Source organism: Lissotriton helveticus, chromosome 2_2 (genome assembly GCF_964261635.1).
Source record: "Lissotriton helveticus chromosome 2_2, aLisHel1.1, whole genome shotgun sequence".
Taxonomy (NCBI): Eukaryota; Metazoa; Chordata; class Amphibia; order Caudata; family Salamandridae; genus Lissotriton; species Lissotriton helveticus.
Genome location: NC_136060.1, coordinates 388,636,423 through 388,650,709, shown reverse-complemented (window position 1 = coordinate 388,650,709; position 14,287 = coordinate 388,636,423). Strand labels below are relative to the sequence as shown.

At 45.0% G+C, this 14,287-nt stretch overlaps 1 protein-coding gene across 1 annotated transcript in view; it reads right to left on the bottom strand.

The window, feature by feature from the left end:
* Positions 1 to 14,287, bottom strand: part of LETM1 (leucine zipper and EF-hand containing transmembrane protein 1) — a 420,852-nt gene that overhangs the window by 155,992 nt on the left and 250,573 nt on the right. The window contains exons 8-9 of the mRNA XM_078678611.1: positions 9,039 to 9,170; positions 7,451 to 7,618 (exon numbers count right to left, since the gene is read on the bottom strand). Of these exons, the coding sequence (XP_078534737.1) occupies positions 7,451 to 7,618; positions 9,039 to 9,170 (300 nt within the window). The remainder of the gene's footprint in view (positions 1 to 7,450; positions 7,619 to 9,038; positions 9,171 to 14,287) is intronic.

Sequence of the window (14,287 nt, the reverse complement as noted above, 5' to 3'; positions counted from 1 at the left end):
CATCAATAGTCATAAGCACTGAATAGAATAGCAAGCCCATCCCATACCCTGCGGACGAATACCAGTCTCTCTAAACAGTATACTAATAAATATTACCCAAACAAATTCCTCAGGGATGCTTGACCAACCTGAGCATCCGCCTGAGTATCAGAATCAAGGCAGTAATGGCATGCAAAGGTATGAACCGAACGCCACGTAGCTGCCTTACAAATTTCATGAATAGGAACATTTTTAAGCATTGCTATCGTAGCAGCTTTTCCTCTAGTGGAATGCGCCCTCGGCTTGCCCGGGAGCTGTTTCCGTACCAACTGATAAGATAATATAATACATGACACAATCCATCTAGAAATGGACCTCTTAGGAGCAGGCAAGCCTGTATTCAGAGGGCCTTAGTTCACAAACAAATGATCAGACTTCCGAACACTCTTGGTTTTATCAAGATAAAATTTCAGAACTCTTTTTAAGTCCAAAGAGTGTAGAGCTTTCTCTGCTGGAGTGTTCGGACGTAGGCAGTGTAACTGATTGGTTAATGTGAAAATCCGAGACTACCTTAGGAAGGAATCTCGGATGAGTCCGAAGCACCACTCTATTCGCATGGAAAACGAGATAAGGTTGTGTAGAACAAAAAGTCTGAATCTCGCTCACCCTGCGCGCAGAATTGATAGCTACTAGGAAGGCCACCTTCCACGACAGATGTTGAAGGGAGGCCTTATGAATAGGTTCGAATGGAGGGCCCATCAATTTGGCCAAAACCACATTAAGCTCCCAAGGAGGAGAGGGAGCCCTCACCGGAGGATAAACTTTCTTGAGACCCTCCAGAAAATCCTTCACAACTGGCATTTGAAAGAAAGAAACCTGGGTGGGGGACTTTCGATATACTGTTATTGCTGCCAGATGGACCTTTATAGAAGAATACTGTAAACCTGCTTTGGCCAAAGAAAGTAAGTATGGTAACAGTACCTGTTCTTGACCTCGAATAGGGTCATGACCTTCAGCAGAACACCACATGAAAAAACGCTTCCACTTGAAAGCATACGACTTTCTTGTAGAAGCTCTCCTCGCCTCTCTTAAAATGTGCATACAGTCCTGCGAGAGGCCGAAATGTCCATATTGGACGAACTCAGGAGCCACACTGCTAGCTTCAGGGACGGCAGGTTGGGATGGAACACCCTGCCGTTCTCTCTGGTCAGCAGATCCGGATGGCAAGGCAGCCTCCTGTGCGGTACTTTGGACAGGTACAGGAGATCCGGGTACCACCAGTGGCGAGGCCGATCTGGAGCCACCAGGATCATGTCTGTCTTGGACTTGTATAGTTTCTTGATCACCAAGGGAATGAGTGGAATCGGTGGAAAAGCGTAATGTCTCTGACCAGTCCATCCATAGAGCATTCCCCTTGGACCCTCGTTGTGGGTATCTGGACGCGAAGACGTGGCATTTTGCGTTTTCGGCGTCCGCAAAGAGATCGATTTCTGGTGTCCCCCAGGCCTGGAAGATGTCTCTTACCACTTCGTCTTTTAAGACCCAGTCGTGTGCTTCTGCAAAGTGCCTGCTGAGGTCATCTTGCTTGGACGTTGAGGACAACCGGCAGATGGACCGCCGATATTTTCATACCCCAAGCCAGAAGCCACTTCCAGATTGCTTGCGCTTCCAGCGACAGAGGTCTGGATCTCGTTCCGCCCTGCTTGTTCAGATAGTACATCGTTGTTGTTTTGTCCGTTTGAACAAGCAGGGAGGATGTTTTGATCGCGGGAAAGAAAGCCTTGAGAGCTGGGTGGACAGCTCTGAGTTCCAGCATGTTTATATGATACAGTCTTTCTTTTTCTGACCACACTCCTTGAATCTGAAGAGATCCCAGATGGGCGCCCCATCCCTGAATTGACGCGTCTGTCACCAGCGATTGTTTGGGCATGTCCTCTTGGAAAGGAACTCCCACTACCAGATGACTCCGCTGCATCCACCATCGAATGGAGATCTGTACTGACAGGGGTAGTGACAGTCTGTCCTCCCAACGATTTGAAAACTGGGAGCACTGGTCCTCCAGAGACTGCTGCAGAGGTCTCATGTGCAGCCTGGCGTTTGGAACGAGGAAAATACAAGAAGCCATAGACCCTAGAAGAGACGAGATCTGTCTGGCCATGGGTCGAGAGGTCTTCAGTAGAGTTTGATACTTGAGGAGAATGGAGGATAGTCTCTCCTCCTAAGGATACGCTTTTGAGTCCTTTGAATCCAGAAGTGCGCCCAGGTAGTGTATCCTCTGCGTTGGATTGAGGATAGACTTTTTGAAGTTTACGTGCAGGCCGAGTCTCCGCAGCTGATGTATGCAGAACGTGAGATGTTGCTGTAGCAGAATCGGAGACGCACTCTTTAGAAGCCAATCGTCTAGGTAGGGATAGACGAAAATGTGCCTCTTCCTTAGGAAAGCCGCTACGACTGCCATGCACTTTGAAAGAGTGCGAGGAGCTGACTTTAGCCCAAAGGGCAAAACTGTGAATTGGAAAAGACTTGTTTGGATGCAAAACATTAGAAACTTCCAATGCTTTGGGGTGATGGGGATGTGAAAATAAGCATCTTGAAGATCTATGGAGCACATCCAGTACCCTTGATGCAGAATTGGAATTATTTGATGTAACGCCAGCATTCTGAACTTTTCTCGCCAAATGAATTTGTTGAGACGCCTGAGATCTAGTATGGGCCTGAACTCCTTGTTTGGACCTTTCTTTGGAACTAGGAAATATCGAGAGTAAATGCCTTGCCGATGCTGTTTACTTGGGACCTCCTCGATTGCATTCTTGAGGAGTAAGGCAGACACCTTTTGTCTCAAAAGATGAATACGATGGGTCACAGTCTTTTGAGGAGGAATGGAAGGTGGAGGGGGCTGAATCTGATTGTATATCCATTCTTTACAATATTCAGAACCCATTTGTCTATTGTGATGTTTGTCCACTCTTCCAGACAAAAACGAACACTTCCCCCCCACCGGAGTGTGTAACGGGCCCATGGGAAGCAAAAACTCACTGTTTTTGTTGCTGTTGCTTGTTTCCAGGTGCAGACTGCCTGGAAATGCCACCTCTTCCTCTACCAGGACGACGCTGGGAGAACAGAGATCTTCCCTGATTTTGCTGTGACGACCATTGAGGGGTTTGAACCCTCTGCTGGTTCTGTCTCCGGTCGTACGGACGGTATTTTTTTCTTAAAATCCTTCCTCTTTTCAACACCCACCGCTCTCACTGTATCGAGTTCTGTCTTCATTCGTGACATCTAATTTTCAGCATGAGATCCGAAGAGCGATGTTCCATTAAAAGGCAGATTGAGTATCCGGCATTGTGCTTCCGGCTTAAGACCCGTGAGCCTCAACCAAGCTGAGCGCCTGGCGCATAGCCCATGTGCGTAACCATGCGTAGATAGATCAGAAGCATCAGTGGCTGCACTAATCACCTGGTTAGCCACTAGCCCACCTTCGTGTAAGATCTCAAGAAAGTCGTGTTTGTCTTCTTTAGGAAGCTTTTCTGCGAAACGAGACATGGAGTCCCATAGTGCGCGGTCATAGCGACTCAGCAAAGCAGAAGCGCTGGCGACTTTCATGTAGGAAGCAGAGGTGGCACACATTCTCTTCCATACTAAGTCCATAGCCTTACTGTCTTTATCCGGAGGCACAGAAGATGACGCCGCTCCGGTTTGATTTTTTACGTGCTGCTGAGACAATCACAGAATCAGGTTTTGGCTCAGCCCTCAGAAAGAACGGATCACTGTCCGGAGCTTTATATTTTTTTGCGATCCGAGACGGGACCGCTCCCAACGCTGCTGGAGTTAAGAACTTGTGCTGTGCAGGCTCCAACAGACCTGGTACCAGAGGAAGTAAGGGCCTTGAAGTTAGGTTTTGATGCAAAGTTTCGAAAATTACCATTGTCTTGGTGGTAGAGACTGGCATTTCGATATGAAGTTTAGCTGCTCCACGACAGAGAACCTCATTAAAGGTAATCACATCATCAATCGGTGATATCCTACTCGGAGGAGTTGATGACAGTGTTGGTGTATAGTCCCTCTTCGAATTTGTAGACCTTGTCTAAGATCTAGGACTGCGCCTCCTCGAAGAGTGGCGATGTGATGATCTAGGAGAGGTTGAAGACCGCCTCCTCACTGGTGGAGATTTTCTCGGAGGAGTACGCTCCTGTCTCCTTGGAGAATGCACCAACTGTCTGGGGGGCGATCTTGATCTTGAAGCAGGTCTTGCAGAAACAGGTGACCTGGAATAAGACCTTGGAAGATTAATTCTCCTTATCTTCCACTCTCTAATCTCTCCCAGCCATCATGGCGAGATATTAGTCGCTGGCTGAATAGGCGAAGGTGCTCTCGAGGGCTCTGGAGAGACCTGTACAATCTGAAGTCCAGGGGAGGAAGAGGAACTCCCAGAAGGCACAGTAGGAATATTAGACCGGTCTTTAGACACCGTCCTAAGCCTCTTAGCTGCAGGAGAAGCCGACGGCGATCTCCTCGACGGTGATCTTCTCAACGGAGACCTCCTAGGCCGCGACCTCCTAGGCGGCGACTTCCTCGGCGGCGATTCCCTTGACGTCGAAGGTCTCTTAGGCGTCGACGACGTGCGCCTCGACGGCGATGGTCTTCTCGGTGTCGTGTGCCTCGACGCCAAATGGCTGGGGCTCTTCGACAACCGAAACCTCTGCTGGCCGGTTCAACGTCGACGTCATGGCACCTCTCGACGGCGACCTTGACATATGTTCCGAGCCCCTCGGCGGCGACCGTCGACGTCGATGAGACGACGTCGAGTCCCGCCCTCTTGCAGCCGTAGGCGAGCCAGACCTGGACCGCCTACACGCATGTCTCTTCTCACCTTGCTTCGACGGCGAGATCTTCTTCGACGGCGAGGGATGCTTCGACGTCGACGGAAGCCTCGACGGTGATTTAGATGCCGATTTTGAGCACAGAGGTACCTTGGAAGAAGATCTGTCCCTCGACGTAGTAGGAGACCGATGTTTTCTCTTTTCCCCTTTGTCCTTGCGCTTTTTGTGCTGAGAAGAGGGCTTCTTGGAATGAAAATCTTCTCTTCCACTCACAGTTTCTCCTCTGTCATACAGGGACTGTAGTCTGCTCTTCTCCCTCTCCCTGAGAGTTCTGTTAGACAACTTGCTGCAGTGGTAGCAGAGTTCTGGCTTGTGAGAAGATGGTGAACAAGCAATACAGACCGAATGAGGGTCTGTCTTGGCCATTTTTTTACCACAGGCCGGGCCCTTAACAAATAAGGCCGGCATTGTGACTGGAAAAATAGTCAAAAACCAGGAAAAAATTGTTGAATTAGTCAAACAATGACTAAAGACGTCGAGTGAAGACGAAAAAATTAGAAAAATACCAGAAGAAAGTGATAAAATATCACAAACTGGCGAGCTCAATGCTCCAGGATCCTCACAGAAGGAGCCGGAAAAAAGAACTAACCTAACTGTCACCTATGGTGCATGATGGGAGCCTGGAGGCTCATGGAGGTCTTAAAGGCACGGTGCCAATTTTCTCAGTTGTTACTATGCAGCCTATCTAGGCTAAATCTGCCTCTATGATCCTGCCTGTTTTTACCTTTGAAAATAAAGGTTATGTGTTTCAAAGAAACCCAGGGCAGTGTTTTCTTCTTTACATAATCTTATAATGTAATGTATATGTCTTTATTTAGCAAATGTAAAGGTTTTACATGCAATAATGGCAGTTTCTTTAGCCTAGTATGGTGTTTTTCAGGCTGCATAGGTATATGTATATGCATATGATCTATATATATATATATATATATATATGGGTTTTTATATATATATGTGTGTGCGTGTGTAGATATATGCATATTATTGGCTATTGCTCCAGGGTCCCGCACGAGGGCAGGACTATTCAGTACTTATGACTTTGATGAGTATCCCCTGGAAGAGAACTAGTGTTTTAAAACCTTCCAGCATAAGGTCCCACTCCAATGAGATGGGGTGTTTACATAGTCCACGAGCCTCTTCGCGACTAAGTGCTGCACTTTCCGCACCACACCACCGTACCACCTCCTCCTGCCATGCAATAGAGTAGGGCATCTAGGAGATTTCCATCTCATGGTGATCGCTTGTATGGCCAATATGAGGGCACGGTCGAGGAAATGCAGTTGAAGTTTCAAAGCTCTTGTGCCCCTGTGGTGACCCAGCACACACTCCAGTATTTATTGTCCGTGAGTGGTAAATGTGTGATCCCCCCCAAGTGCAGTTCAAACACCCTCCCAGTAGTCACGCAGATGAGAGCAAGCCCATAGCATTTGCGTAAAGCCCACCTCTTCGGACCTGCAACGTGGGCAGTGATGTTGAGGGTGGGGAACATGCGATGATTACATTTTTGGGGTTAAGTAGGATCTGTGTAACACCATGCATTGTATGAATTTAAATTCAGCATGGCGGGATACACGCTTGGGGTGTTCCAGAATACTCGCCCATGCTTTATCAGTCAGTGCAGCTTCAGTTGAATCGGATTTTGCTCTAAGGTCAGTGAGTGGGATGGAAACTTGTGACCGAATAGCTACAGGCAGACATAAAGGATCAAAAGATTTAAATCTTGCGTCCACTGGTGCTGCACATGACGGTCGACACGTCACTTCAGGTGGAGCCAAAAGACACTGTTTTTAATGGGGTTATACACCAAGTGACACCAGTTAAGCCAAGTAGCTACCTAAATGTTCCATGAAAAAAAATATTACTTCTTGTTATTTTGATACACTATTATATAAGGGATTTTTATGAACGTTGTTACAATTTCCATGTTAGAGAACCACACTTGCAGTTTCAGAACATTACCTTTCAATGACAGTCACCGATCTGTTTCAGTATCAGTCACTCTTTAGACATCGACTGGTGCTAATTCTTTAGACACTCACATGAATTTCAGCACAGAAGAAATGCAAAACCACTAGAAGAAAATCCCTAAGACAAGAAGCATAAGCACTAGACGGAACAGTTGTTGCAAATTTTTCTAGGTACGAAAGGCCTAGAATGTGATAATGCTTTGTGTGTTATTTTATTTTTAGAAACGGTAGTTAAAATTTTGCATAATTAGAAGATATGTAACAAAATTGTGCATAATCACGCAAAATGGACATCTGCCATGTTGGAAATTATTTTGGCATGAAAAGGATCATTGCGTCAATTATTGACAAAAGGATGCATTTCTGCGCTATAAATAGTGCAAAAAACAAAATCACCACAAACAGCCGCCGCTCTCATTCGGTTGTTCCCTTGCACATTTGTGTGTAACAAATGTAACAGGAAATTCACAAAATTTTACCACCCTAATTTAAATTTCACCCAGGCCTTGTTAAAATGAATAAAAAAACTGGAAAAAGGTCTTCCAGTAATAGGACTATTCCTGTTTCATTTAATAGGAAGTATCATTTGAGCATGTGTCAAGAGAGGGAGTGAAATGTACTAACCTGAAGTGCTTCCTTGGCTTTTTCCATAGCTTCAGCTGCCTTCTCCTTTGCTTTTTCTTCGTTTTCTTTTCTAATGGCTTCTTCTTCTTGTAAAGTTGCTTCCAGTTTGGTTTTATTGTCTATCTTTTCACATTCAACTGCTGCCATTTTGACTTCTGCCTCTTTGGCCTAAAAAGGGAGGAGGATTTATACATCATTTTGCAGACAAAATTTCAAAACTGTGACAAATATACATATAATGTCACTGCCTAGTACAACCATTAACATTAAATTGATTGCTGATCAGCAAAATAGTCACATATATCACAAATGCACCAAGTGAAAATGCTGGCAATGTGCCGCCTCACGAACCACTAATAAACTAGCCAACAGTCTTTGCATGGACTACTACCGTTTATCATGAAGATTGGCCCTCTTATCTGTCATTGTTTCTTTGTTCACTCCTTGCTTATCGTCATTGTCACTATAGCTCATTTAACTGCCACCATGTTATTCATCCATTCTGCATCACTCAATTTCCCTTAATCATCAATTGCTCCTGATTGCTCTGCATACACCCTTTCTCCTTTACTACTCATCTCTTTAAACACATGTTCTATGTGTTCACAAGTCTACCATTTGCCTGACCTTTTTTCCCTCTGACATCTCCCAACATTTCTTCAACACTTATTTATCCCTCATCCAGAGCGCAGCCATATTCTTTGCTTTTTACTGCTACAGACAATTGTCTTACCCTTCCCTTCACCATCACTTCCAAAATAATCACTCCAGAGGCCTTGACTTTAGGGTCAATTCACAAAAACATTCAATTTAAAAACTATGCCACATTTGGAGAATATTTGAGCATTTATGGGACTCGCCCAAAAATGCCACATCTGGAATACTGTGTCCAGTTTGAAAATCTTTTGTACAGCCCTGTTTCTGAGGTGTCGTCTCTAACATGGTCAAATGTCAAAAGCCACATCTGCAATATTTTGCCCAGTTCTTGATGTCACACTTGAAGTACTACTATACCTGGCATACTGTGCCTTGTGATGGAAATCTAATGTAGGATGTTGTGAGGAATATGGTGTATTACAGGCTTGCCCCAAAAAGTTTTCACAAGGGATAATTGGAAATAGTACACTTGTGGCTATCCTGGAAATCTAACAATGCTCCAGCAGTCATGGACCAGCACTGGACATTCCCGGTCCTGTAAACAACACCCAATTTTAGAACATATTATGGAGATAAATGTTCACTCTACCAGATTAAAAATATCATAAATTAAAAGACTAAACATGCACACAAACAAGACTACTGTAGACCTAACACCAAATGAGTTCTTATCCAACCTAGATGAGCTTGATGACACACACAAGTAAGTTAAGAAGACCACAAAACTAGCACTTGACTACAATAAGGTACTGGACTGTTGAAGTATATTTTTACAGGGTCCATGTTTACAGGGAAGAGTAATAGTGGTGTAAGAGATGAAAGACTCCATCAGAGACAAAAAACTGCCCTTCTAAAAATATAAAATACATTGAGGTAGCAGAGCAAACAGGCCTACACATTTTGAGAATGAACAAAAAATGATAATACATACCACAATTTCTGGTAAGATCTGCAGTGTTGTTTTAAGCTGATCCGCAGGTGAAAGTGTATCTGGAAGGTACAAAGCCCTGGATAGGAGAAGCAGGGAGGTAGGGATTTCTTGGTTCAAGTGCAGCTCCAACCACTGTAAAGCAAAACAAATTGTACTGTGTTGACGACAAAGGGATCTAGCTCTACAAATCACAAACAATAAGTTTCAGCAAATGTAATAAAAAACTATTGATATGCTGTCTGAATGATCAGGATCATCAAATTACAATATTTTGGCAGCTTGATTTAATAGCAGTGAAACTAGCAAGTTCGACAGAAGTCGCCAAAAGGCAATTGACTAATTTTGGTGCCTAAAAAGCAAATCCAGTGTCAAATGAAGACAAAAAAAAAGAAGATATCAGAATACACTCTAAAAGCAAAACGACTTAAATGCAAAGATATAAAGGTCCAGTGCAGCTTATTCCACTGCGTATACATGGTTTCGCTATCTAAACTGCATGCTAAAGCAGCAATGATATAAAAAGCTCAAGTGTAAAAATTGCAAAAGCACCACAGAAATCATAAGTTATCTCTTCTCAGTACCCACTTAGTATTTTTCGCTTTGGGGGGTTGTGGGGGCAGGGAATAAATGCAGATAATCATTAGTTTGGGAACTGACAACTGAATCCTGACTGGTAGGCTGGTATTCCCTGTCAAGGTTATGACGTGACAGGAAAAATAACATCAAGTACAGGAACGTGCTTGGATCATCCTAGATCTTTGATAAGGCTTTACTACTCATTCTAAGAATGGGTGTCTAAACCATATTTTAATATTTATATGCTTCCCTTGGCACTTCTGATAAAATAATTTGTGTTCAAGTTTTAAAATTATGTTGAGTACAGAAAGATACTACTTAGATGAAAGATTCTAGTTTGGTATACACTCACCTACTGGATGTGGTATACTTGAATGACTTAATGGAGAAAAGATAATGATCCTACTTCCCTGTTGGTTCACATGAACAGAACCACCTAAATTTGGTCCATGTTGAGTTATATGGTCCAGAATCTTGGTAGAAAAATGTACTAAACCCTTTCTTTAAGACCATAGATCACAAAAGTGTCAGTAGTCAATGACTAGATTTATTCATGGCTTGACTACTGTATTGGTATCAAGCTAAGACTCCAGAAGAATATAAGACATTGTCAGCTCCTCTAGACTGTACCAGCTAGATTTCTTAAACATATGCTAGATAACAAAAGAAGATAAGGCAGAACTTTATCTGGAGAACATCGTAAAGGATGTATATCCCTGTCACTGCACCAGGAACAGAATCGTTTCCATTTCAAAGCATAAGTCTTTAAAGTAGAAGGAGCTGTTGCCCTAGCAAGAATATTTCTACAATCCTGAGGTAAATCTATCTCCTTGAATTCTGTGAATCCGGAAACCATTCCTGAAGATGCAATTGGACTGGACGAGGATGTAGAATCTGACCCTTTTGACCCAGGCTCATTGATAACAGGGTCAGAACTGCAGGAAGGCGGTATGGTCTGCATTTGGACAGTATGAGAAGCTCCGTGAACCAATGCTGACGCGGCCACCGCGGAGCATGAGACTCATGAAACATGGTTCCATTTTGAGCTGGCGCAGAAGTCTTGGGAGCAACGGAAAGGGGGGGGATGCGTAAGCAAAGAGCCCTGTCCATCTCATCGTGAAGGCGAGACCTTCTCCGGTTCCCAACTGGCAAAGAATGGGCACTTCCAATTGTGTTTGGAGGCAAAGAGATCCAGATTTGGTCTGCACCACATCCGAAATATGTGTTCCACCTATGATTGATCCAATTCCCATACGTGACAGGACTTCGAAGTCCTGCTCAGAGTGTCTGCTAGAGTGTTCTGTATTCCCGGCAAATGTTCCACCTTTATCGTGATGTTGTGAGAAAACAGCAATTCCCATATGCTTTGAGCTTCTTGAGACAGTATGTGTGAACGGATACCTCCTTGCTTGTTTAAGTAATGCATGCAAGTGGTGTTGTCGGTTCTGATGACAACTGTTGACCATTGAAGCCTTGGAAGAAAGGACTGCAACGCCAGGAAAATGGCTCAAAGCTCTAAGAAATTGATATGCATTTTTGCCATTGTAGCAGACCACATCCCTCTTATGCAAAGATCTTGAAGGTGTGCGCCCCAACCTTCTAGGGAGGCATCTGTAGTGAGAATGAACTCCGGCACCGAAGGAAGAAAAGTGAGCCCGATTGAGACATTCTTGGAGCGCATCCACCAAAGTACCGCTTCCCGCATAATTGGAGGTATTTTCACTAGCTCGTCGAACGACCCCGAGATCTGCAGCCATTGACTGTCTAGTTCCTCCTGGATCTGCCTCATGCTTAGACAGGTGTGAGGTACCAACAGTCTTGCTGAGAATAGTATTCCCAGGAATGATTTGATGAGTCTCACAGAAGCGAACAGTCTTCTTTGGAGGTCTGATGCCAGAGAAATCAGACATGATTGCCTTTTTTTGGACAAGAATACCTTGTCCTGGATAGTATGATTGCCTTTCTTTGGACAAGAATGCCTTGTCCTGGATAGTATCCAAGACTGCCCCTAGAAATTGAATCCTTTCAGAAGGATAGAGAACTGATTTTGGGATGTTGAGGGACAGCCCCAGGGATTGAAACAGTTGAAGACATGTGGACATTGCGCGAGAAGTCTCCCGAAACGAAGGAGCCTTTATTAGCCAGTCGTCCAGATAAGGAAAAAGTTGTATGCCTGAGGTGAGCTGCCACCGGAGCCAGGAATTTCGTAAAGACTCTCGGGCTGAACGTAGACTGAAGGGGAGGACTTTGAATTGAAAATGAGCACCTGCCACAGTGAAACAAAGGAATTTCCGATGTTTTGGGTGAATGGGGATGTGGAAGTACACATCCTGGAGATCCAATGTTGTCATGAAATCTGCATGGTCCAGAAGCTGAAGGAATTCTTGAAGCGTGACCATGCGAAAGGATTTCTTTTGAAGATACTTGCTCCGCTTTCTTAAATCCAGGATAGGTCTCCATTCCCCTGACTTTTTCTTTATTAGAAAAAAGAAGGAATAAAACCCTTTCCCCACCCGAGAGTGAGGCACTCTTTCTATCGCTCCTTTCGAGAGCATGGTTTTTGTTTCCTTCCTGAGAAGAGCAAGATGTGGAGGATCTTTCTTTTAAGGTGGGTGAGGGATACTGACAAATTCCAGGGTATGCCCAAATTTGAGAATATCCAAGACCCACTTGTCTGTGGTCAATCTTTTCCAATTGCTGAGATGTTGGGATATGTTCAGATTCCTGGAAATAAGGTGTGGCAGAGCTGTTGCAGGTGCTAGGGCGTCATTACTGCTTTCTAGCAGAATCCCTGCCCTGTTGGGGCTGTCGTCTTCTCTTCTGCTGTCTAGCGGCAGCCGGAGGGTTTCTGTAGGACTGCTGCTGTTGATAGTTATATCTTCCCTGATTACCTTTGTACTGGTATCTTTGATAGCCAAAGATCCTCTGCCCCTGGATCCCCGAAAAGGAGTCTTCCTATATTGTAAGGTGCCAAGGGCTCTGGCAGTGTCAGTATCTTTGGTAATTCCCCATCCTCTGCAACAGAATCGTCATCATCATCCTGGACTAAATGCTGCGCAGCTAAAATATCCTGATGTTCATTAATAGGGGCAGAAGGACCTGCGATCAGCAGAATAGGAGGCGTAGTAGGTTGTGTTGGAACAGGCGCAGCTGGTGGAAAACGTGCATGATAGTCCCTTAACATAGCCATCAGGTCTTGCATTAAGCAAATAGGCATTTGCACCATAGGCTCCTGCTGAAATGAAGTCTCTTGAGGACCTTGTAGAGACTCACAAGGCTCATAATACTCTTCCTCATCATCTTTATCCTGATATTTAATCCGGAGTTGAGAGGGATGGGCGCTGGGCTGAAAAGTCCATCATCCTTCGACTCTTCAAGATAGTGACTAGGAGGCAAGGGTGAAATATGAGAAACATCCTGAAAATAGTTTCTTGAATATGGAAACGTCGACAATAGTTTTGATGTCAAAACTGGTGTAATCTGTAAAGATATAGGTCTTTTACACTTCGGCATCGACAAGTGTCAGCACTTTGCTCCCATTTTGACTTTGTTTGTTGGTAGTGAGCAACCTCCACCCGTATGTGGCGACAGAGGTAGATATTGGGATGGGCGGCCTTAGAGCGTTGACGTGGAATGTTAGAGGGCTGAACGACTTTAGGAAGCTGCGCAAAGTCCTGAACTACCTGGTGAGGCACCCTGTTGACCTGGCTTTATTGCAGGAAACGCATTTGCCCGAGAATAGTGCGAGGTTGCAGGCTAGAGGCCTGAAGGGAATGATTAACGCGGCAGGCTTCACGACTCATGCCTGGGGGGTACTCACAGTGGTGAACCCGAAATCGGAATATACTTTGAAAATGTTAAATGCTGATGCTGAGGGCCGGTTTGTCTTGTCGCAGTTTGAGGGCAGAGGACTGGACCTGTTGGTGGTCAACGTATATGGCCCAAACTTTGACTACCCTGAGTTCTATCTGCGGCTGGCTGAGGTGACCCGGGACTTCCCTGGCAGGGCGGTGGTATGGCGTGGGGACTTTAACATGGTTAGATGCCCTGAGTTGGATAGGTCAAGTGGCCCGGACAGAAGGCAAATTAAGGCGGCTAGAGAATTGGATAGGATACTAATTAAAGAGGACCTCGCAGATGTATGGCACAGCTTATACCCGGGATTAGGGGGATACACGCACTACTCAGCCTTCCACAACATACATATGCGCATAGACTATTGGCTAGCCTCCACGAGTATCTTTCCCTTAGTGCGCAGTTGCCAGGTGCTTCCCCGCACTCTCTCAGACCACTCCCCGGTTCTAATGACGCTTGCTACACCGCAGAAGACTATTCCCCCATTTACATGGAGATTCCCGCCATACTCACTACAGGACGACCAATTTAGAGAGGAACTACACGAAGCGATAGAGACATACTTTAAAATTAACATTGGGTCAGTGGACAGTTACACAACTGTCTGGGAAGCCTTTAAGGTTTATATTCGGGCGGTGGCTATGAGCAAACATTCAGGGGTTCTTCGCTCTATTCGTAAAAGTTTGACATATCTGGAGCGACAGATGGCCGACTGTGAGGAGCGACTGTTGGGCGGCGACACAGATGCCAACTGCAAAGAGCTTAAGGGGTTGATGGCGGAGTATCACATGGAGGCGGACGCCGAAATCAAACATTTA